The sequence below is a fragment of the Hoplias malabaricus genome, chromosome 16 (genome assembly GCF_029633855.1).
Source record: "Hoplias malabaricus isolate fHopMal1 chromosome 16, fHopMal1.hap1, whole genome shotgun sequence".
In the NCBI taxonomy this organism is placed as follows: domain Eukaryota; kingdom Metazoa; phylum Chordata; class Actinopteri; order Characiformes; family Erythrinidae; genus Hoplias; species Hoplias malabaricus.
Genome location: NC_089815.1, coordinates 31,551,335 through 31,576,244, shown reverse-complemented (window position 1 = coordinate 31,576,244; position 24,910 = coordinate 31,551,335). Strand labels below are relative to the sequence as shown.

The 24,910-nt window shown below is 44.8% G+C and overlaps 1 protein-coding gene across 2 annotated transcripts in view; it reads right to left on the bottom strand.

Moving 5' to 3' along the window:
• si:ch211-126j24.1 (phosphofurin acidic cluster sorting protein 2) overlaps positions 1–24,363 on the bottom strand; it is a 54,260-nt gene extending 29,897 nt beyond the window's left edge. The window contains exon 1 of one of the 2 annotated variants that reach the window (XM_066647575.1): positions 23,799–24,363. In XM_066647575.1, the coding sequence (XP_066503672.1) occupies positions 23,799–24,037 (239 nt within the window). In that variant the 5' untranslated portion in view covers positions 24,038–24,363. The remainder of the gene's footprint in view (positions 1–23,798) is intronic. The other variant, XM_066647576.1, reaches the window with a different exon arrangement.
• Positions 24,364–24,910: the final 547 nt, after the last annotated feature.

Sequence of the window (24,910 nt, the reverse complement as noted above, 5' to 3'; positions counted from 1 at the left end):
CACACCTGTGGGGGGTATCAGACATTCACCCTGTCACTCACACACTCACCCTGTCACTTACACTCTCACACCTGTGGAGAGTATCACACACTCACCCTGTCACTCACACCTGTGGACAGTATTACACACTCACCCTGTCATTCACACACTCACACCTGTGGACAGTATAACACACTCACCCTGTCACTCACACACTCACCCTGTCACTCACACCTGTGGAGAGTATCACACACTCACCCTGTCACTCACACCTGTGGAGAGTATCACACACTCACCCTGTCACTCACACCAGTGGACAGTATCATACACTCACCCTGTCACTCACACACACACACCTGTGGACAGTATCACACACTCACCCTGTCACTCACACCTGTGGACAGTATTACACACTCACCCTGTCACTCACACCTCTGAGAGTATTACACACTCACCCTGTCACTCACACCTGTGGAGAGTATCACACACTAACCCTGTCACTCACACCTGTGGAGAGTATCACACACTCACCCTGTCACTCACACCTGTGGAGAGTATCACACACTCACCCTGTCACTCACACACACACACACACACCTGTGGAGAGTATCTCATGTCTACCGAGGACATGTGGCCTGTGGGAGAGAACTGGAGCTACAACGAGCACACAACACACTCCTCACACTCCTCAATGGAGCTTTTTGTGCAACAGTGCACAGCCAGAAGGTCTTAAATTAATACCCTAATTGCAGAAGAATGAATCCAAGTGTTTGGAATATGGGAAGGTGTACTGGGAGCGGATGTGAACCCAGTGGATTAGAAATCCCTGAGTCCATAGAGAGTGGTGAGAGTGTGTTGGGAGAGCTGAGGGAGACTAAGGGAGAAGGACGTTTGAAAATTCATCTGAGTGACTCTGATTTTAAGCTTCTGGGCAGCTTTAGGACACGGAGACAATCCAGAACCAAGATTCCTCCTCCCTCTCTCTCTCTCTCTCTCTCTCACTCACACACACACACACACACACACACACACATCTCAGTGACTCACCAGAGCAGAGGACGGAGAGATTCATCATCTCTGACTCCCTTTATTCACACAAGACCCACCCCCCCTTCTCAATACATTAACAAAAGATTTATACCCCCCCCCCCTTAGAGCACACTTCAGGCTTAAACTCACTGAACCCTACCAGTAAACCCCCCTCACACACACACACACACACACACACACACAACATAACCTGGAAATGCTAGGAAATAACACATATACACACACACACCGACACAAGCACGCACCCATGCATGCAAACACACACACTCCAACACCACAAGGAAATGCTAGGAAAGAAATAACACTCATGCCCACAGAGATAAATATACACACACATGCAAACACACGCAAACACACACACACACACACACACACAGAGAGAACGAAGCACTGATGGAGAACGGGGAGAAAAGTTTGTGCACAGTCAGCACAGAGCGGGACCACCTGACCGAAACTATTCACTGCAGAGGCCCAGTGGAAGCAGGACAGGGTCGAAAGGGCTGGACGCTCCACGCTAGGGAGCATGGGAAAAAAAAGCCGAAACAGTAGGCTGCTTTCAGCAGCACCGTTCACACTCCACAGATCCTCTGTCCTTCTTACATAAGACCCTGCTGCCCGCAGTCAGGGGAAGACATCAGCGCCAGCTCCGCGCTCCAGAAACAATGCAGCAGTCAGGATTCGGACTGTCGTCCTCTCAGACGCTTCAGATAAGCGTCTGAATACAGCTCTGCCACTGAGCACAAAAGAGCTACATTAAAGGCTGTCTGAACTTTAAAGGGCCCGTGTGCAGCTTTTCATTAAAGAGCCCATATGTCACATTTTCATGCCCATGAACAGAACTTGCTCAAATCCCAAATCAATGCTCAAGAAAAGTGGAGGCATTTTGCCAAAAGCCAACAGGAGTGGACGTATAAATGGAGAGATTAAAAGATTTACGGGTGACGGTCTGTGGATGTGGTGTGTTCTCCCAGTGTCTCCGCGAGTATCCTCCGTGTGCTCCGGTCTCCTCCCACATTCCAAAAACACACGGTAGGTTGGCTGGTATTTTGCGACTGGTAGGTTTCCTTTTATTTCGTATAAACACTGTAACCGTCATGGCCCCCGTCCACAACAGCCACTGACAACTGAACACATGAGAAGAGCCTGAATACGCTGTTTAACTTAATAAATACACGGCATTAAAACTGCACTGCAGGACTGCTTTAGTGCACTTAAAAACTGCTGTCTATGTTTTCAGACACTGCTAAAAATAATGGCAGAACCCCAGAACAGTGCACTCTGTAGTGAATACAGTGAAACTGAGGTTGTTAGCGGTTCGGCCTCCTGTTCACAGAAAAACTGTGTTTCAGTTCGCTGTAAAAGGTGTGGAGTTTGGGAAAAACCATTGTCACCGATCTCCTGTGGATGGATATTTTAGGAAACGCTGACGTCACTAAGCGTGTCTCTCACTGGCTGAAATTCAACCACCTCCTCACTTCCTCTATAGTGAAGTTACATAAGTCATAAACTACATCGTACACACGGCTGGCACTAGATTTCCACATATGAATAAATATAAATAAATGAATAAATAGGGAACACTCATAAGAGGGATTTGGGATTAACGCCTCTGTGTTTCTCTAAGACATCGTGGTGTTTTGATGTCTCTCTTTGAGAGATACTATGGCCCCCTACTGGACTGGTATGAGAATGCAGCTGTTTTAACTGAGCTACTTTCAAAAACAGAGAGAGGAAAATAGGCCTGAGATTCTTAAGCAATCTGATGCAAAACACCTCCAACTGAACCTTGTAGTGTCTGTCGCTGGGCTCATACGATGGGACACAATACTCTTTCAGTAATTTCACACCCACAGTTTGCTTTTCACGAGGATGTACAGTGAAACATTTAAAGATGCACAACCTGCAGCAGGTGACCTCTGCCAATCGCCCACATTTAGCCTATTCGCTCTAGAAAATCACTTATGGCTCACCCACCATCTCTCTCTCACTCTCTCTGTCTGTGTCTCACTCTCTCTCTCTCTCTTTCACCCTCACACACAAACAACAGCACTTAACTGCTACCAACGCCTCCGCTAAACTGCCTAATTAGCCTGCCTGAAGAAACAGGTGCATCGTTCCCCTGCTCCCAGCTCTCAGAGAGACGAGGACTCTCAGAGACAGAGGGAGAGAGAAGAAGAGAAAGCAAAAGAGTAACTCAGAATCGCAATCTGGTACTGTTTTCTTTGACTGTATTAAAGGAGTAGATAAGATTTGGACCCTAATGACCAACACTGGTCAGAACCAAAACATTAAAATAACCACATTCTTCACTTAACGTCCATTTTATCAGCTCCACTGACTCCACAGAGTCGTACTTCGTAGTTCTACATTCACAGACTGCAGTCTATCTATTTAAAACGTTTCAAAACTCCAGCAGCACTGCTGTGTCTGATCCACTCACACCACACACTAACACACCACCACCAGGTGTCGCCTTGACCATTGAAGAACAGGGCTAAAGTATGCAGAACGATATATGGGCTACAATCTGTAATTATAGATAAATACAGACCTATGTAAATGAATGTGTACTGATAAAGATGTGAGTAAATACATTTGCAGATATATTTACATATTAGGAACAGTGCGGTGAGTTGCTACGGTGCAGGTAACGGAGAAAGGTCCCTATTCAGAGGAATAATGTAGAGTGTATACAGTGAGATACAGAAACAGAGAAACAGAGAAATGTCAGCACAGTTTTAGCTGGGAACAACACAGAGATAAAAAAAAAAAGCTGTAAGCTTTCAGAGCCTTTTAGTGCAGTGGGAAAGTACGAGCTGGACTCCAGAGCGCTGGTCACGACGTGATTTGAATCTCAATGAAAAGATGTGGGCTAGGCCTTCAAAAACATCCTCCAAAGGGAACAATCCAATTTACCTTGAAACGTGGAACGAGAGCACAGATTAAATCACAAGGAGACACAGCTGCCGCGCTCTAACAGCCGCGCTGACATTTGCTGCAATCAAACCTCGCTGCATGTAACGACACACTTTGCTTTTTTATGTCTCTCACTCGTTCATTCATTCGTATATTCACCACGGGCTGGAGAAACAGAGCTTCTAGCGCCCGCAGGGTTTGGAAAATAACTGCGCAAACAACTGCTAACACAAGACTTAAAGGGGACCACGAAAAAAGCACTCGTTCAGTGCATGGGCAAATTAATTTGGGGTTCTGGCGTCCACCAACTCACACACTGTGAAACAAGACCACGCAACCAGTTTTCTCTGGGCTGCCTAAGACAGAAAACACACGGTAAAATGAGTCGTTCTTATGTTAACTGCAGGCACAGCAGAATTATACCAGCCCCCGTTTGAGCATGTACAGTCATAGCAGGACCCACCAGCAAACGCAGGGTTAAACCACATAAAACAGCGTGGACTTTAGGTGAGAAAACAGAGCCAAAGCAAGAGCAGAGGCAGAGGAGACGAGTGAGCTGTGAGTGGCTCATGATTCTTTAAAGGAACAGGTGCTGAACAGGGCTGTTTAGACAGTGGGAGAACGCTGCTGTGGAGTTTAGTCACTGAGGCCAGGCTGTTGTGTGAGGATCCTGATTAAATTCTCCCACAAACACAGAAACAAATGCTCATGCTACGAGACCCGCATTTCAAAAAGGGAACACAGTTCTGGGTCTTAATGAAATGTCTCTGACCTGCTTTGATCAAAATACCACAAGGATCAAACAGCACAGCCATGTTCTCCCCCTGTCTAAACAGTCCTGTTCGGAGCAGCCTGTACCTTTAAATGATAATGAGCTGCAGTTGACCCTGACCTAAGCGTACAGCAGCCAGGAGCAGAAGCTCTAGTTTTTAGCCGTTTTGGCTCAGTTTTCTTTCTCCTCCGTTCTTGTTTTCTCCATTTTTGTCAGACAACTGTAAGGCCTCTGCACTCGACGCACTTGCTATTACAGGGACCCATATTGCTTATTTTGTGTGTGTGTGTGTGTGTATTGACCTTGTATTCTGAAAACAAAGTAGGTGATCATCCTGGCTCTTTATTATTTATAGCACAAAGGTCAGTGGGGGGAATGTATGGCCAGTGTGTGTTGTGTATCTGGCTGTGGGGACATAACGGTCATTGTGGACACTTGCACAGATCTGTGGCTGTGTTTTGTTTTGGTGTTGGTCATGTGCTCTTCCTGGATGTAGTTAAACGGTATAACCCCCACCTCTCCCTTCCAGCAGAGCGTGACGTGCTGTCATTGTCGATTATCGTTCTTCCACTAAATTGAGCTTTGGTTCCAGGGAGAAGGCTGGACCTCTGCAGTCATTTTTGACTTTTTGCTCTTCAGAAGCAGCCACCTGGGGTTGGACCGAGTGTGTGTGTGTGTGTGTGTGTGTGTGTCTGTCTGCATGAATGGGACAAGCTTGATATGATTTGTTTAGTTCATCCTTAGTGTCCTTCAGGAAGCATTTCAGTATATAGACCGGATTTTAGATTAAATATGACAGTGCTGTGATCCACAGGATGTGTGTGTGTGTGTGTGTGTGTGTGTGTGTTAAGGAAGTACAGTGGTTGGGTTCAGAAGAGTCTAGATGTGGTTTCTCGTAAAGTAGATGCTGTGTTGTGCAACGCTCTGTGGTCTGAAGAACATTTGTTTACCTGTTAAACAGAGGAAAGCACAGTACATTTATTAAAAATCACATATTGCTATTGTACAAATTCTCAATGTTATAACATTGCTGTGAATATTTGATAGCATTCAACCATGAGATTAGCTCTGAGGCCAGGTGCTGATGTCTGATGATGAGATGGAGCTTTGTCACCCCAGAGAACAGTTCCACGGCTTCAAACCCCTCAAGCCAACAGGTGTCACTGCGCATGGTAAGGCCTTAGCCTTGTGTGGCTACTCCAGAGCGTCCCCTTTTTGTTTTTCAATGAAGGTTTTACAAGCAGATTGTGCAAAGTCTGTGTCAGCACTGGACACACATTAGAGCAGCTGGATTCACTCGTTACGTTTACAAAATACAACTGTACAGCTTTTTTTTACTTATACAGCATAGGATTTAACTCTACGATATACAACACGTGTCTTTGTGCAGCTGCAGCAGTTTATAGAGACTGCTGAGCTGTGTTTTTGTGCCGAAGGAGTAAAGGCCACACTTTTCCTTGTCGCTGAAGGTATATGGAAGGGAGTGTGTGTGTCTTTCAAGTTATTAAAGAGGACATGTTATAAAAAAATCCCTTGTTCAGTGCACGTGCACAATAATATGTGAATCTGAAGCCCACCAACCCACACATTGTGAAACAAGACGCCGGGAGTCAGTTTTCTGTGTGCTGCCTGAGTCAGAAAACACGAGATAAAACGAGTCGTTCTGATCCTGCTCCGCTTCTGACATCAAGTGCAGAGACTTTAGAATGGCCCCGCCCCCTCGTCTGAGTCTGTCCAATCACAGCGCTGGACCCGTGTTTATGTGAGAGCGCAAAGACGAGGTTAAACTCAGCAAAACAGACACAACGAGCGCGGAGAAATAAGAGCACTGAGTAAAAACGGAGAAGAAAGAGAACAGAGTGAAAACGGCTAAAAACCAGAGCTTCTGCTCCTCGCTCCTCACTGCTGTGCGCTCGGGGTCGGGGTGAACAGCGAGCGGCTCATTATCATTTAAAGGAACAGGTGCTGAAAGCGGGCGTTCTGAACAGGGGCTGTTTACACAGGGGGAGAACACTGCTGTGGGGATCATGAAGATCTGTAACTTGTAATTGAAAAGTAGGCATTATTTAGGACGTCAGTATAGATATGAGTGTGTTGGCATGGTCAGGGATACAGAATGATTTTAATAAACTGCAGCCACTGCCAAACAAGCCAAGAACATGACCATCTACAGCAAAAGGAAGTAAATGTTGGTTTTGTGTTCCAATGCTGGGGAAAGCTAAATCGCTTTGCTCTACTTTCACTAAACGGGTAATTAATAATTATTCTGGATAGAACATTTAAGGCAAAAAATGAGGCAAACCAAACAGCTTCATCCCCGGGATTCAGGCCTTCCAGCTCAGACAGCATGTGTTTTGGGGTGAGGCTTTGGAGGGAATGCTGAAGGGAGGAGCTGTGTTTATTCGGCTGCTGAGAATGAAAACTTCTCCAAAATCATGGACCACACCTTTAATAAACAAAGGAGGGTATGGAATACATTTTGGAGGATCACGTTTAGAGCAGAGGAGGTCAAAGGCTACAACACGTTACGCGAGGGCCATATTCTCCATGTCTTTGTTATCAGTGAGCACTAAAGCTTAATCTCCTCCCAGACTCCCGGCACTCAGGAAAGCAGGTTGCTTCCTCAAATGCTTTGCCGGTCTTAAGGAGATTAAGAAGGGATGGCTACGGCTGGGCTTGTCTTTCTCTGGCACTGCATGCACTCTCTCACACACACACACACACACACACACACACACACACACAGGCCCAATCTATGAGGCTCTCACCAAACACACACTGCCCTTAATCCAACAGAACCTTCCTGAACACACACAGCCCAGACAGAGGACCTTTGGAAGATCTTCTTCATACATTAACTGCCCAAAAGTTTGTAGACGCTTTAATAACGTTATGGTGCATCCAGTGTAGACCCAGTAGTTCACTCGCGAATACACAGACTGTATAAGCTCACATATCTCCATAGGAAAGCAAGCATGAAATGACATTAGAGGAGGCTATTCTACACTTCTGCTATGAAGCGCGTCCCAAAACTTTGAGAAATGCAAGGCATGAGAGCGCAGCTGCCTGGACGCAGTGCTGCATTCTGAAAATAATATCCAAGTGCTCAACGAGAGGGTCAGTAAACAAGCCTGTGTGTCCGCGGGGGTGTGTGTCTGAGTGTGTCTGCGCATATGTTGTGTTGTTAAGGCCAGAGACGGCTGTGAAACTGCACAGACCGAACTAAAAAAAAAACCACAAACACACACACAGAGTGATCTTTCTGAACTCTCCTCTGCATTGTTGTCTCTGTCGTGCAGCAAAGCCTTGTAGCAAAGTAAAAAAGAACTCACGAGAGCCGTCCGTCTGATGAAAGCAACCGCAACAGAAACAAGATTCTTTCAAACACTTTTATGAAATTGAACACCTGTTCCACCTTAAATGTTGTTGCAGTCACTGGCACCAGAATGTAACTATTGCACTATTTAAGGTGGAAAGAAATCTTAATATTAGTCATTTTAATCCTCTTTAAAAGGTTTTCTCTCCAGTTAAATACAGTTCTGTACAATAATACGAGCATAAAGACATTTACAAAGATTACATTTTCTATATATACGACTTTGTATGTGAAATAAAGTTTAATATAAATAAAATGTTGTATTTTTTCCTTGAAAAACCACAACAGCTGGTGTTTATTCCCTTTTTTTTAATTTGTCATTTGAACGATTTGACCCCAGTTGTATTCCATACTCACATGACAACTGTAAACATTTATTCAAAGCAGGGGATTTTCCAGTTATTTAAACAAATTCTAAACAAATGACATGAACATTTTTGAAAGGTCACAAGTTGAAGATCCATTTATAGAAGACTTACTGTACATCAAATATAAACAAACCATCTGTTAGATCATTTTCCGTTAGTTAATAAAGACAGTGTGAATCAGAAATCATGTTTTTCTTCTTTAACTTGACATTATTTCTGAGTGAAACAGGATTGGATTTGAATGGATATGTCACTGATATTTCAGTGTGGCTTTTGGGGCATGAATTTGTGATATCATTTGTTAATATACATTTTCCACACCCTCAGGTTCCTGCTGATGTCATCACACATCTGAAGGTGTTTTAAGAAGCAAGTATCAATACATTGATTAAAGATTACAAAGAGGTTCTGCTTTTAAAAATAAAACAGCACTGGATTCTGTTTAATGACATAAATCTATAAAGATTTCCTCATTATGGAATATTCACATATTAGTGTCAGTTGATACAATCTTTATATAAAATGAATATAATCAACAGATTCTGAGAAGAGTGGAGCTGTAGGGTCAGCGCAGTCCACAGTGAGGTTTATACCTGATCATGGCGTTTGGACGAGAGCAGCTCGTCTCTTAATCCAGCTTCTACACGAGGAGGATTTAGTGCCTCTATTAATTTTAGTGGGATTTTAGTAAATAACATAAAGCCTTTCCTGGTGGAATATCTGTGTTTATGTGTTTACGTGTGTGTGGGTTATAACACAGGATGGAAGTTTTGTAATAATACAGAGCTGTTTCTCCTGGATTGCAGCATGATTCAAGACCTCCCTCCATAAGGTAGAGTGGATAAACCAGAAGCTCTGGTTTTTAGCCGTTTTTGCTCGGTTCTCTTTATACTCTGTTCTCGTTTTCTCAGTTTTTACTCAGTGCTCTTATTTCTCTGTGCTCTGCTGTTATTGGACAGACTCTGACAAGGGGGCGGAGCAGAATCAGAACGGTGTGTTAAGTGGTGCTAAGGCATTAAACATGTTTTTTTTCTGCCACATTATGTCCCCTTTAGGCACACATATTCCATGCTAACGTAGTAAATATATATCTCAGCACTCGTTCTGAACATTTCCTGGACTTTGCAACTATCTACAGAGCAGCATTAGTCCTGTTAAAACTGAAGGAATGCAGAGCAATGTGGGAAATTCTGGAAACTTAAATGTGCTGAACGTCCAGGTGCCAGAAAGCCTGGTTCTGACCGCAGCAGAGTTGACACACAGGAAACAAACTGATAAATGGACTAAAAATTTCCATGCATAGGATTGTGTCTGTTTTCCTGATAAGCAAATTGATAAAGCCACAGAAAGAGGATAACGCCACATAGTCACAGCTCAAATGGCAGCTACCAAAAGGTCATCTGGTCACTCACAGCGATGACACTTTGTATAAACCCTTACACGCTGAAATTCCGCAGTTGAACCATAAGTTGGAAACTAGGAAACAGCTGTAAAGATAGATGTCCAGCAGGAGATTCATGTTGGTGAACGACAGCAGGAAAGGCATCATCTTATTCTTTCTCAAGGCTCTTGTTTGTCTCTGGGATCAACAGATATTCAAATGCAGAATAAGACAGCTGGCCTGTTGCTGCTGCTGCTGCTGCTGGCAGCGAATCCTGAACAGGAAATGCCTGAACTGAGGAACAAGGGAAGGTGGAAAAGAAAGCTCCACTAAAAATCGAACGGAGTCTCTGAGCCAACGGTTCTGAAGACGTGCTGAAATTTACAATGAGAAAATCTGTATGTGTCACATCACAGGAAATACTGCGACAGTTGCCTAGATGTTTTGGATTTGGCAGCATTCATTCATTATCTGTAAAGCTTATCCAATTCAGGGTCGCGGTGGGTCCAGAGCCTACCTGGAATCATTGGGCGCAAGGCGGGAATACACCCTGGAGGGGGCGCCAGTCCTTCAAAGGGCAACACAGAAACACTCACACCTACGGACACTTTGGAGTCGCCATTCCACCTACCAACATGTGTTTTTGGAGCGTGGGAGTAAACTGGAGCACCCGGAGGACACCCACACAGACACAGAGAGAACACAGCACATTCCGGACAGACAGTCACCTGGAGGACACCCACACAGACACAGAAAGAACACACCACACTCCTCACAGACAGTCACCCGGAGGAAACCCACACAGACACAGGGATAACACACCACACTCCGCACAGACAGTCACCCGGAGAAAACCCACGCAGACACAGGGAGAACACACCACACTCCTCACAGACAGTCACCCGGAGGAAACCCACACAGACACAGGGAGAACACACCACACTCCTCACAGACAGTCACCCGGAGGACACCCACACAGACACAGGGAGAACACACCACACTCCGCACAGACAATCACCCGGAGGAAACCCACGCAGACACAGGGAGAACACACCACACTCCTCACAGACAGTCACCCGGAGGAAACCCACACAGACACAGGGAGAACACACCACACTCCTCACAGACAGTCACCCGGAGAAAACCCACGCAGACACAGGGAGAACACACCACACTCCTCACAGACAGTCACCCGGAGGAAACCCACACAGACACAGGGATAACACACCACACTCCGCACAGACAGTCACCCGGAGAAAACCCACGCAGACACAGGGAGAACACACCACACTCCTCACAGACAGTCACCCGGAGGAAACCCACGCAGACACAGGGAGAACACACCACACTCCTCACAGACAGTCACCCGGAGGAAACCCACACAGACACAGGGAGAACACACCACACTCCGCACAGACAATCACCCGGAGGAAACCCACGCAGACACAGGGAGAACACACCACACTCCTCACAGACAGTCACCCGGAGGAAACCCACACAGACACAGAGAGAACACACCACACTCCTCACAGACAGTCACCCGGAGGAAACCCACACAGACACAGAGAGAACACACCACACTCCTCACAGACATGCACCCGGAGGAAACCCACACAGACACAGAGAGAACACACCACACTCCTCACAGACAGTCACCCGGAGGAAACCCACGCAGACACAGAGAGAACACACCACACTCCTCACAGACAGTCACCCGGAGTGGGACTCGAACCCACAACCTCCAGGTCCCTGAAGCTGTGACTGTGACACTACCCGCTGCGCCTAGGATTGATCACGGGTACCTGGAGAAAAAAACGGGAGAGATGAGAGTGAAGGCACAGCACTGACTGCTCCCTCAAATATACAGCTGAGGTGCCCTTGAGCAAAGCACCTACCCATAAAGTGCTCATTGTATTACTGTGCAGTGATGTGTGGATTTGTTTGAAAAAATTGTCTTACAATATTCCAACTCTTTGAACTTATTGCCATCAGTAATAACACCAAATGACGTCCCAAGGTTATCAGTATGTATTCTAAGCTATTAATGAAGTCAGAAAATAACTTTCTCTTTTTAAATTCTACGCCAATATACTGTAACTCCCATCTTACAGCTCTGCACTGAACCCATGCTTTCCTGTGCCAGCTTTCCCCCTCGCCCCGAATTCTGAATGGACCGAGTTAAAGCGGATTCAGCGCAGCCTCAGGCCTAAACACCAAAGGAAATCACATTAGCAGCTCAGTCATTACAGCCACCGTCGATCTATCTGCCCTATTACCAGCAGAGCCTAGGACAGAGCAGGAGATGAATAATGCCTTTTAAAGAACCATTAGGAAACCAACACAACCGGACACTGAGTGCTGTCCTCACACAAACATGCAGAGTTTCCATTTGTGACTTGAGTTACTCCCTGCAAAGCTTTTTCACAATAAATCATTATTTTAAGTAATTTCCTCCCCAAATTGGATCATAATCAATTCTCACTTATGCTCCTAGTAGTGCACATGAGCTTCCTCCAAGTATGAGTTAATGTAGCGTCGCTTGACATCTCAACACGCTTGGAGGAGAACACGACATTCCAAAGCAAATTTATGATGTGCATATATTTTAAATGGGATATATTATAAAAGAAAATCCCTTGTTCAGTGCCTGTGTACATTAATTAATAATTAATTAATGTACACAGTACACATGTAAATAATAATTAATTCATTAATCTGGAGCCCACCAACCCACACACTGTGAAACAAGACCACCCAGTCAGTTTTCGGTGAGCTGCCTAAGTCGGAAAACAGGGGATAAACCGAGCTGTCCGCAACTGACGTCAAAGTGCAGAGACTTTAGATTTGCCACGCCCCCTCATTCGAGTCTGTCCAATCACAGCGCTGGACATGCATTTATGTGAGAGCAGAAACAAGACAGCGAAACGAGAGAGCCGAGAAACAACTAAGAAAACGAGAACGCAGAAGAAAGAGAACAGAGTGAAAACGGCTAAAAACCAGAGCTTCTGCTCCTCGCTCCTCACTGCTGTGCGCTCGGGGTCGGGGTGAACAGCGAGCGGCTCATTATCATTTAAAGGAACAGGTGCTGAAAGCGGGCGTTCTGAACAGGGGCAGTTTACACAGGGGGAGAACACTGCTGTGGGGTTACTTTGATCAAACCAGATCACAGACATGTCTGTAAGACCCAAAACTGTGTTCACTTGTGGTTAAGGGAAGAGTGTGTTCCCTGTAATAATCAAATAAATATTATTCTGTTCATCGTTAACATAAAAACACTCAGAGGTCACTCCGATAAAACACAAAACTAGTGAGAAAATAGACAGATGGATTCCATTCTACCATGAGAACGTCCAAACGGTTCTATACATTTTGGATTTTAAATATAACCTCTACATAATCTACAATATCTCCACACATTCACTTCTTTTCTGGTGACCTGAGCTTCAGCGTGTAAACAGAGATCTGTTAACCTTTGAGAGGTGCATATAAAAAGCTCAGCGCTCCTCAGATCCATACAAATTGGAGAACAATGAAGAACCCAAACACTCAGCATCTGCATAATGAATGGGCTAAGTCCTGAAATAAGCATTTATATAACAAACAAACACCTGACATTTACGAGGACCTTCATCCAAATTCATCCCAGCTCTCCCTGTGAGCAAACGCTGCGGAAACAACCGTGAACAACACGCCTGGCGTATTGTATTTCACTTCATTAGCCGATATGAGGGGAAGGTTTCGGGAATGTTGTGGTCGGGCCCGACCCGCCAAACGCCGTGAATGAAATAACAATGGCCCCTGTGTGTGTTGTGGGTCTGTAAACAGAACAGTAGAGACTGGGGAGCCTGCTGCTCTTTATCGAAATGAACAAACACTCGTTGACTCAGCAGACTGCACCCTATTGCGCCGCCCTCATGGAAAGGGCAAGTTCATGCCAGTCTCAACTGGGCACACACTCTCCTACAAACCCATAAACCGATAAACCAAACAAGTGACTCGCGCAGGAAATGACAGACTGGGCGGAACCCGTCCTTAAACATGCGAAGGAGTCTCACTTTCGTTGGTAGTTGGACAAGAGAAGAGTGTTAACATAACGTACAGTGTTATCGCTCTCTCACAATCCCCGGGCTAGGACTTTAGCATCGTGACCTACGCACTTTTGAGGGTTCTGACCTGGTCAATGTTTCGTCATAAGAGTGGTTCTACAATGACAAATCTGTGGGGCTTAAACATCTACGCAGGCTCATGAACCAATCCTCATGCCTCAGTAAAACCACTACTATCCCCATGTTTCGAAAGAAGCAAGTGTCAAAAATGGAAGGGATAGTATACTTTAAAAGGAACAACAAGGATCAAACCCCACAGCAGCGTTCTCCCCGTTCAGAACTGTTCCTTTAAATGATAACGAGCCGCTCGCTACTCACCCCGACCCTGAGCACACAGCAGTGAGTCTCCATTCTCATTTTCTGCTTTTACTCAGTGCTCTTATTTCTCTGCGCTCGTTGTGTCCGTTTTGCTGTGTTTAACATTGTCTTTGCGCTCTCACATAAACATGGGTCCATCACTGTGATTGGACAGACTCAGACGAGGGGGCGGGGCCATTCTTAAGTCTCTGCACTTGACGTCAGAAGCGGAGCAGGATCAGAACGAATCATAGCTAATGTTTTCTGACTTAGACCTCCATATTAATGTGCACAGGAACTGAAGAAGGGATTTTTAAAAAATGTGTCCCCTTTAAATGATTGTTTAAAAAAGGATATATGTAATATATATTTGCATTAATTTGTACAGACAGCATTTTCAGAGTGCCCTGTACATCGTGGGAGGATAAGTGAGCAGATTAGATTTTCTGTGCTTTGCTAGAAGCATTTCTCTCATGAAAGTGTGGTGCTTTCGGACAGATCTTCTGCAGATATTCAACCTCAGGTTTCCCTCAGCTGTCACCACATTTCTGACCATTTCTTTTCTTCGGTGGGTTTACAGCCCCAACAAATGTGTTTTATCGACACTGCAGCAGGAGCGTCTGAAAAATAAGAATGGTTTAAGGACGCCTGATGTACACCCTTTACTGGCCGTTCACTTGCAGCTGAAGCGCACCCTTATGTCTTGCAGAAACATACGGCTTATTTTCACTTTCACTGCTGCTGTTTTCTCATGACTCTGATGACAAGTGGCTCAGCTGCCACCTCTTGCGGTTTCTGGCCTCTGCCTCGTTGCACGTTTGCAGAAACCCTTTGCATCAAATCCTCAGCACCAGCGCAGTAGCTGAGCAAACTGGGGTGGGCTGTTTAAGATAATCATCACAGTCAAGCCATTCCTCTGGGGCTTAATAAATAAGAACAGAACAATGAATCAGACAAATATACATCGCTTTACTGGATTACGCACCAAATACAATGATACAATGATTACAATTTCATATCACCTCTGCCCTTACAACTGAAAAGATTGCTCTTGAAGCCAGAGGCGTCTTCAGTGATGCCTGAGGTGATTATTGATCAGTCCCCTCTTCGCCTGTGGTTGACTGACAGCTCAGAAAACTGTAAGTGGACCTAGAGGCAAAGCATGTTGTGTTTTAGAGAGAAATTACCATAAGCAGGACCTCAAGTCTCTACTCCTGCTGTGCTCCCGACAGGCAGAGGCATTAAAATGGAGCAGGAGACAAGATGCTGGTTGAGAAGGGACTGGGAAAGCTTGTAACAGGAGGATACAGGAGGCTGTAATACGTCTGCTGTGCAACTGATATCTGTAAAATGATCATTTTGAATGCATTGATGTTTCTGAATTTTGAGGCCAATTAAAAAAACAGAAAAGTGAGACACAAGCATGGAGAGAGAGAGAGTGTGAAAGAGAAAGAGAGACAGAGAGCCTGCAAATGCCCATACAGATGCTGCTGATTAGTGTTTGAAACGCTCTCTTAACCATGCCCCCACTTCTTGTCTGACAGCAGGAATTCTGTGAAGGGAGGCAGGGATTCCTCTCCCTGCTTCACACACACACACACACACACACACACACACACACACACACACACAGCAGCTGGTAGGGAGATCCACAGGAAGTGGCTCCACTGAGCTTTTTCCTGTGGAGGAAACAGTTCATGCGGAAACCAGACTCTGCTCTCACTCCATGCCATGACACAGATAAAAGGCTGGTGTGAATATTTGGAGGCTGCTACTGACAGGAAAACAGTACAGATACAGAATAGATTTTAAAGTAACAATAGGTGGCGTATTTACCTTAAAAATATAGCTTCAAAATCATTGTGACACTCCACTGAGCTGTAATACGGAGAGTAGAACCTCTATCGCTGCTACTCCAGGCTCAGAACTGCAGAAACTGCACTATGTAACTTTTAGAGGAGGGTAGGATACAACCCCCCCTCAATACAATAGGAGGAGCCCCAGGAGCAAAAACACACATCTTAATGTTCCTTTAAACAGAGAGAGAGATGGTGGTCAGAAGAGAATTGTGAAAATGAGAGGACGGTGGCTTTAATATCAGATTTCTTTTAAAAATACTGTACGTAGTCTCATCTTGTACGTTTTCTCTGGTCTGTTTAGTGTGTTATACAGGTGTCGTACATGTTTGCACTCACTAAGAAAAAACCCTTGTATGAATATATAAAGACAGGTAAGTGTTATAGTCCAAATGAGGCACAAATGGAGGCTCTACAGTGCGGCTAATCAGCAGCCCTGAGCTCAGCATGGGACAGGGGCTGCTCTCAGATCTCACACGGCACCCAAATGTTTGCAGTGTAGCGTTGGAACAGCTGCATAAAGAAATGCGGATGGTAGGTGTGTAAACCACCAGCAGAAATACACAAACACACACACACACACCAACACAGTGTCACAGGAAGGCAACACAAGCCACTCCAGACTTATGACCACTTATGTGTGCTAACTTTAAAGTCCACAAAACATAACCAAAACACACACATAGACACAGACACACACACACACACACATAGACACAGACACAGACACACACAGAGTTCTTGTGCCCAGCCAAGAGCCTCCTGTCCTGAGCTCTGACACCAGGAGCACAAGCAGGAAAGCACTGCCACATGCTTTTGATTTAGAGGAGTATTTTTGCCATTCCTCCCATGCCTGAAGAGGCCAGCGAGAACGCAGAGCTCCAGAGCCTTGAGCACTTCTCACGTTACAACAGCGGACCCTCCCCTCCTCCAGAAGCGCTCTTTAATGGATTCATAAAGAAAGCTGATGAGTCAGGGTTCGTAAAAGCTGACGGAGTAAATTATATGAAGGAGGTGGAGCTTAGAGCTGGACGATACAATTTATATCACAATATATTTCTTAATTTCGGTTGATATTTGGAGCAATAAAAAAAAACCTCTAGGCTTTGTCAATACTAATATTTTTAAACTAACTTTAAAATTGAGTGCAAGGAACTGATGGCAGCGCCCTGTAACGGCTGTTAGTCAGTGACAGATGCTGTAAATAATGTGCGTAAAAAATCATATCATGTTGTTGAAACATTTTATATTGTGATGTATATTGATATTGAATTTTTGTCCAGCCCTAGACTTGTTTAATTACAAGCAGAATTCAGACATGCTCTAACTTTAAACATTGGATGTATACATTCCAGCATTTGCATAATTGGACTTAACTCTCTGTCAGATAAATACACAACAATTACACAATGACAAGTGAATAGCTTCTCCATTCTAGGCCCAAAAAACTGTCTCATGCAGCAAAGCATCTGAAATGAATGGCAATAACTGGGAGTTGATCTTTCCTTTTTTTTTTTTTTTTGCTGCAGCTGCGACCTCTTCTCCTCTGGAAAAGCTTTAAACTAAATATCGGCACATTTCTGTGAGGCATGTATTGAATTTAGCCACATAAACATCAGTGATATCAGGTACAGGTTATTGGATGAATAGTTCTCATAACAGATCATAATCACCGCTCCAATTCATCCCATAGGTACGATAGGGCTCCATAACGCCAGAGAATGTAGTTTCACTGCTTGACGCTGCAGTTCTGAGCTTGTATTCTTGGCTCATGTTTGGCATTGGGCATGGTGACCTCAAACAGGTCCCGCAGTGTCATATTTATTCTCTGGAGTTTATACATGCAATGTGCATAAGAAACACAACAGGTGCATCTTGAAATAACAGTTCACTCATTATAAACGGTGTCTACCAAAGTTTGGGCTTGTAGCGCAACTCTGAATGTGCCAAAGAAAATGGAAGCTCAATTGTTGTGTAGCGTTGTCTCTTTAGAACATTCCAAACCAACAAATCCAGCTTAAAAACACAATAATGCACCTTCATTTTCCCATTAATTTAGTATCGTGCATAGACAAGTCCAGCCCAGTGCAGGTCAGAGACATTTAAAGAGAAGACAAATGCCTGTAAGAAGCAACGCATGCTGCTTCTGAATATAATAAACACTGATTTAGGCAACAGGCATCGAGGGCAACAGCCAAAAAAATTAGGTTAGCAGCAGGGGGCCACCACTTTAGCTACATAACACCCACAAACACAGCCGAGTGGAATTGCATTAAGCTGAACCCCAGGACTCGGTTATCTCTGCTCCCTGCCTTCCAGGGCTTTTTTCGGGGGCGTAAAGAGGCACAGTAGGAATCCATAAGCTCTCCTTTTCATGTAAATTAATTTCAGATGAGTCCTGACGTGCTGGCAGATGACCTCAAAAAAGAATGCACAGAGAAGAAGACATCAAATCCTCTGACAGTGGTGGGGAAATCCAAGCCTTAATCACACATCCGACATTAAATAGCTCCAGATCGGCTAAGCCCATTCAGCCCTATGGTAAGGGCTGTCTGTTACAGCATTGGCTGGTGCTAAGCGGATAGGGTACATGACACCATTTAGGCACAGAGCAAGGCATGACAAAAAAGCAGAGCTCAACCCATAACTCAAGGTCAGGAGGCCAGGGGCACAATGAGAGGTCCCAAGCTCATATATTTCACACTGCTGCAAATGAGGAAAAACCTGTGAGTCGGATCCACAGCCACGCACCGAGAACACTGACCACTAGGAAGAGGCCTCATTAAGAAAAAACCTATTAAGAAAAAAATAAAATTTTTTCAATGCATTACCACATTAACGTGTGTATCTGGGGTCTTCACACTGTGAAATATGACCACCCAGTCAGTTTTCTGTGAGCTGCCCAAGTCAGAAAACGAGCCGTTCTGATGTCAAGTGCAGACATTTTAGAATGGCCCCGCCCCCTCATCCGTGTCTGTCCAATCACAGCGCTGGACCCCTGTTTATGTGAGAGCGCAAATATGAGGTTAAACGCAGCAAATCAGACACAACGAGCGTGGAGAAATAAGAGTGCTGTGTAAAAACAGAGAAAACAAAAACAGAGAAGACAGACAACAGGGCGAAAACAGCTAAAAACCAGAGCTTCTGCTCCTCGCTCCTCACTGCTGTGCACTCGGGGTCGGGGTGAACAGTGAGCAACAGGGGAACACGCACTAGGAGAATGCTGTTGTGGGGCTCTGACACATGTCACACAGGTTTCAGACACCAGAACCTTTTGGAAAAATGGGTAGAATACATCTCATTTAAAATATAAAAACAAGGGAACGGTTTGTTTGAACAGTTACTGGCAACAGAGAGTGACAGGTAGGAGTTAAAACAGAGATCTTTATAAAGGCTCCTCAGCCAGGGACATTTCTCCCTGGGTAACATGATTCTGCTCCATCAAAAACAGCAGCCCAATATGGCGTCCTACACCAATTAAAGTCCAGTGAAACAGCATGAATAATTGACAGGCTATTGGCTGTCTAAGCCGATTCAGAGCACATGTTTAATTAGAGGAACCCCTGATCTATTCCTGGGTGTGTTCGTGCTGCCATTTTTCTTCCTAGTGAGAACAGTGGGGCGTCAAGGTGATTAGCTTCACTCGCCGTCGGAAAAAGGCTGCCTTCCAGATCAACAAAGGGCAAGAAGTAAAGTCTACTAATGTGCTCGAGGCTGAATGCAATCAAATCCACACAGCAAGGTTCCAACTTGCAGCGTAAAGTCATCTGAAACGAGTAGAAGCCGTCATTTTAGAAGACACTGAAGTTTGAAACTGGCTGAGGTTTGAGCAGGTGGTCTAGCCATGTTCACCCAGCTCTGATATGCAGGATGAGGTCAGACGGAGAACACAACCAGCGCAGGAGAGAGAGAGACAGCCCATGCTTTCTTCAGGATTCAAGGGTTTTATCTTCATATGCGCAGCAAAAAAGGCAAGAACACTGTCCAATGAAATTCCTATTATGCATTCCTTCAATTTAGGCCAAATATAAATGAATAAATATCTATATAGAAATAGACAGAGAACGTTATGAAAAAGAGCAAGGTAAATGCATCACGATGTAGGCTTTATCACAGATCAATTTAATAAAACCACAGTGTATGAAGCATAAAAATTCATTCCTGACCACTGGTTAACCAGAGATCTCCGAGAGGCTCCTGAGAGAAGACGCTCATCCCTGGTTGTGTATTCAACACAAGGAGCCACATCTGGGTCCAGCTGATGAATCTGCCCCCCCCCCAACCCAAGGAGGTCCCCCTGGAGATGAACACTATGCCAGGTTGTCTGTACTTGCTGTTCTGGGACAGCTATGCAGAACATCGTGGCCAAAAACAACAATGAGGTGACAGCTGGGCTGCAAGTGCAAACGCTGCTGCCAGCTAGCGTGCCTCGACTTGATACTAAATAGTGCTCAGAGATTTCATCACCGCAGACAATAAGGGTCTTCGTTGCTTACGTCTTTCATGTATCTGCTCAGAAGACACGCATTCCAGCAGTGCACTTAGTCCAACGTCTTTCCACTCTCTGATTTTCTCAGAACAAAATCACGTTTCGGACTTCCTTGTTTATGCAAAGATAACGTCAGGTAACTTGGCAGATGTTACATCCCCATTAACGTCAACACATCTAACTACAGTCCAGTCTTCAATGCTCCATTTAAACCCATGTCTTGAAAAGAGGACCAAATATTGGTGGACACCTGCTCATTCAAAAGATTTTCTGAAATTAATGGTAATAATAAGTATTTATTCCTTTTTAAAGGCTTTACAACACAGATTGGATCAATTCTGTGAGGATTTGATGGCATTCGTCTATATAGACCTTACTGAGGACAGGTTCTGATGGTGGATGATTAGTTTTGGATCACAAACCCCACTCCAACTCATCACAAAAGCACTGTATGGAGCTCCATCACTTCAAAGTATGCGTCCCTGGCTTGATACAACTGTTGTCTCAGTCTGAAACGGCTGTGGACCTCTATCCTGCTGTTGCCCACGGCATCCGGAAACATTTGGATGGTGGAGAGACTCAATGTTGAAAAGCATGAAATCAGATGAGGATGTGGCTCTATTTCTGCTCCATAGGTGGGTAACATTTACTTATATTTGCTGCTTCAGATACATTACTTAAGGTGGAACTGACTGAGATTCGGGAGAGCACTAACTGCATTAAAGTAAACGTAGAGGGAAAGTGCTACAAAACTAAACCTACATTCATTCATTCGCAGTCTGTAATCCTTATTTAGTTCAGGGCGGCGGTGGGTCACCCGTGAACACGCTCCTCGGCTTTTAACTCATACAATTCCACCTTAAAAGATGCTGAGCTTCTGAATGAACACAAATGAGAGGCGTGGGTTTGTTTTACACTACCTTACACTACCCTTAAACCTCTGTAGTCGGTGCTTGGTATTAAGATGATCTTAAACTCATGTGCAGCTGCTAGTGAGTGTCCCATTTCACTTCACGCTTTTCTATGTGGATTACCGAGGCTGTATCTGCACAACAGAGCACCTGCACCAACAATGGGCACAGTGTATCGTAGCCGAATCAGTAATTATAAGGGACACGTAGTGTTTCAGACAAAGTGGTCGATGCCCATTTCCGCTGTTTCAGGACTGAGAATGGTGTTGTGATCCTCCCACATTTTTTCTAAAACTCTGCCTACCCTCCATTCCTCTGTAGCGCTGCGTGGAGCCTGTGCTTTATGCAAATGAGAGCATGTGGCTGTAATGACAACATCCATCTTGATGTAACATTTAAAACAGATGCAGGCTGTTTAATAATTCGCCGTTTGGGAGCTATTAATTATTCCCTCTCTCTGGCATCAGTGCTTAATTACTTTAAGAAAAATCCGCTGATTAAAATTGACCTTCTGAACTCAAAATATTTGGAAAAATATATTTATATTTAATTGAAGACTTCCCAGTTCATCCTTTTGTCGTAAACATGTTGCATTCTACAATGTCTATACACAGTTTGTTATATTTGGGCTTTTTAATGCCATAAAGACATGCCAATTATAATTAATCTGTTATTCAGCTGTAATTACTTTATCGTTTTGAACCACTGTCATTGACACATGACATATCTGTAGCTGATGGAAATATTAAGACCACCAATGACATCCAAAAACCAGAGATGACATCTGTCCTACAATCACAACAGAGGTAAACACAGGTCCGATAACGACTGTGTAACGCACGCTTTACCAATGCACTTCCAATCAGAGAGTGCTATTATGCAACTGTCCAATGTCTATCCATTGTATTAAACATAAACAACTTATACACAGCCTACTGCCAACGTCGCATATGTTTCTGTCATTAACCAAAGAACATTTTGGGTTAATGGGTTTATAACAGATGAAAATGCCAGCTACAACACAGAGCCTAAAGTTACTCGACGCCAAGAACTGATGATGATGGGTGATTAGTTCTGGATCACAAATGCCCAATCAACTCATCCCAAAGCTACTAAAACAGAGAACGCTGATGTAGTGGCATTGGGCATTGGTCATCTAGCTGCTCCAGAGCATCCCAATTCATGTCATGCTTTCCTCTGAAAGGATGGAAACAAGCTGTGTGTGGTTGTGTTCACAAATATTTGGTCATAAAGTGTCCCTCCTGTCACTGAGTAACCCACTAAACGAGTCATATTTGTACATCAATGTTACAGATTTAATTCATTTCCCATGAAAAACGGCCCCTACTCTTTTTAACAGCGGCTTTTGTGTTCTACGCCTTTGCTTCCATTCAGTAAGAGCAAATCTATGAATATGCAATTAAAGCCCACCTCTCCCTCCCAACTCTTACTTCCGGCTCTGACCTGCAGCTCACAAGCCCCTCCTTGTTCCATAACTTCACAGGATTGGTTCATTAGGTTTGTGACATATAAAACTCCGGCTGTCTGACTCTGCCCATTGGAACAACGCTTATTTCTCTCATGACACATGTTCAAGGGCATATTAACAGTGTCTGACCCTTGATTTTCACTGGAGGGTCTCTTTAACTGTAGCTTGGGTGCTTCCACTACTTCAGCAACGTTCCCCATGCAACTTCATTGAGTGGTTTGGTTTGGAGGTCTTGTTTTACACATTGTAGGCGTTTCTCGAGGTAAAATCAAGCGTGTACGTGTAAATAACACGATGACTAGACACAAAAGGCCAGGAGAGGCTGTGGAAAGGAGAGAAATCCGTTATTTAAAGCCTGTAAATCGCAGCCGAGCTGAGAGAGGGCGATGGCTTGCCTCAGAACAGCGTTCAAAATAGGTCACATCCATTACATTCCGGCTGAGGAGGACAGACAATGGCTACAAGCAAAGAAACAGCGCTGTGGCTCATAAACAGAGTCGACGGTGATGTTGAATGCATCGAAATGTAGAAGTAGTCCGTGTATTAAAGGTGTTCCCTCTTATTTTGGGGTGTGAGGGCTTTGTAGGATGCAAACACTAGCCGTTAACGAATGGACAACGTTATTCTGTTTGTTTACAGTCTGTAAAATGAATGCTCAACGCAGGCTGACTGGACTAAGAACATTTCTGTGCATCCACACTTGCAGCCGTGCATAAAACAGAGCGAATTCCTCAGCAGCTTTTGTGTTTAGACAAAAACCAAACGCCTCGCAAAAGTCAATCACGTCCCCCGAGTCCCGTTAACTCACCTCGGCACGCAGCTCGGAGAAGAACGGTCTATTTCCCACGTCGCGAAGAGGTTCATCGGCACGGGAATGGGTCCCGAACCCGCGGAAGAAACACTTCCACCAACGGCGGCAGCAGCTGTAGCCATGGACCCGGGAGCAGCGAGCACGGGCGCGGCAACGAATCCGCCGACACCCGCTCCGGAGCCGGGGTTCAAGAAGGCGGCTCGGACCCCTCCTCTCTCCACCGCCGCCGCCATCATCGCCTCTGTGGCTCTCCTCTATCCTCTGCTGCTCTCGCACTCGCTCAGTCACGGATACCGCGGTGGAGCAGTCTCTCGAAGCCCGCGTTGAAGCTCATCTCGGTCGGACACACGCTCGTATAACGCTCTCCTCTCCGCGCTCAGAGGCGGAGCTTCGGTCAAAGGGAAAATAGGGGGCGCTACCGGCTGAGGACACTAGAGGGCGCGTCGCACTGTAGTTCAATAGGCCACCGCCCCTGATCTATACACGAGACGAAAGAATACAATATAACATTTGTGGGAATGTTTTCTGGACTTTAAAACGTCATCCGGTGCTTTTAGGACGAGCTGGAGCAGTGTTTGTGATCCTAATTATAGAGTAATATAATAATAGAAATTATTTATATAGCACCTATCATAAATCAAGGTGCAGCTCAAAATGCTTTACAACACAAAGTAAAATAGCAACCAATAAAATATTAGCAAATGTACAAAATAAAAGCATGCGCATAAAATGATATTAATAGATTAATCATAATCATACTAGAATGACCAGACGTCCTCTTTTACCCGGACATGTCCTCTTTTTTAGACCTAAAAAAATGTCCCGTCGGAATTTCACAAACGTCCGGCATTTTGTTTTTCTAGAGCTTACAGAGAACTTCGAGAACTTTCGTTCACAAACTAGTCCCGCCCTCTCCTACTCCGATTGGTTCGCTTGAGTGAGAAGTGGGCGTGGTGAAGTAGTCTAAAATCTTCTGATTGGACGGACTGACTGTAGAGCTACCGTTATTGGTCGATAACCTTCTCTGTAAACATTTAATTTAAGTCTGCACGTCAGTAGTCCTTGTTTACGTCAGGCAAAGCTCATGTACCTACCCTCCTCTCGAGCCG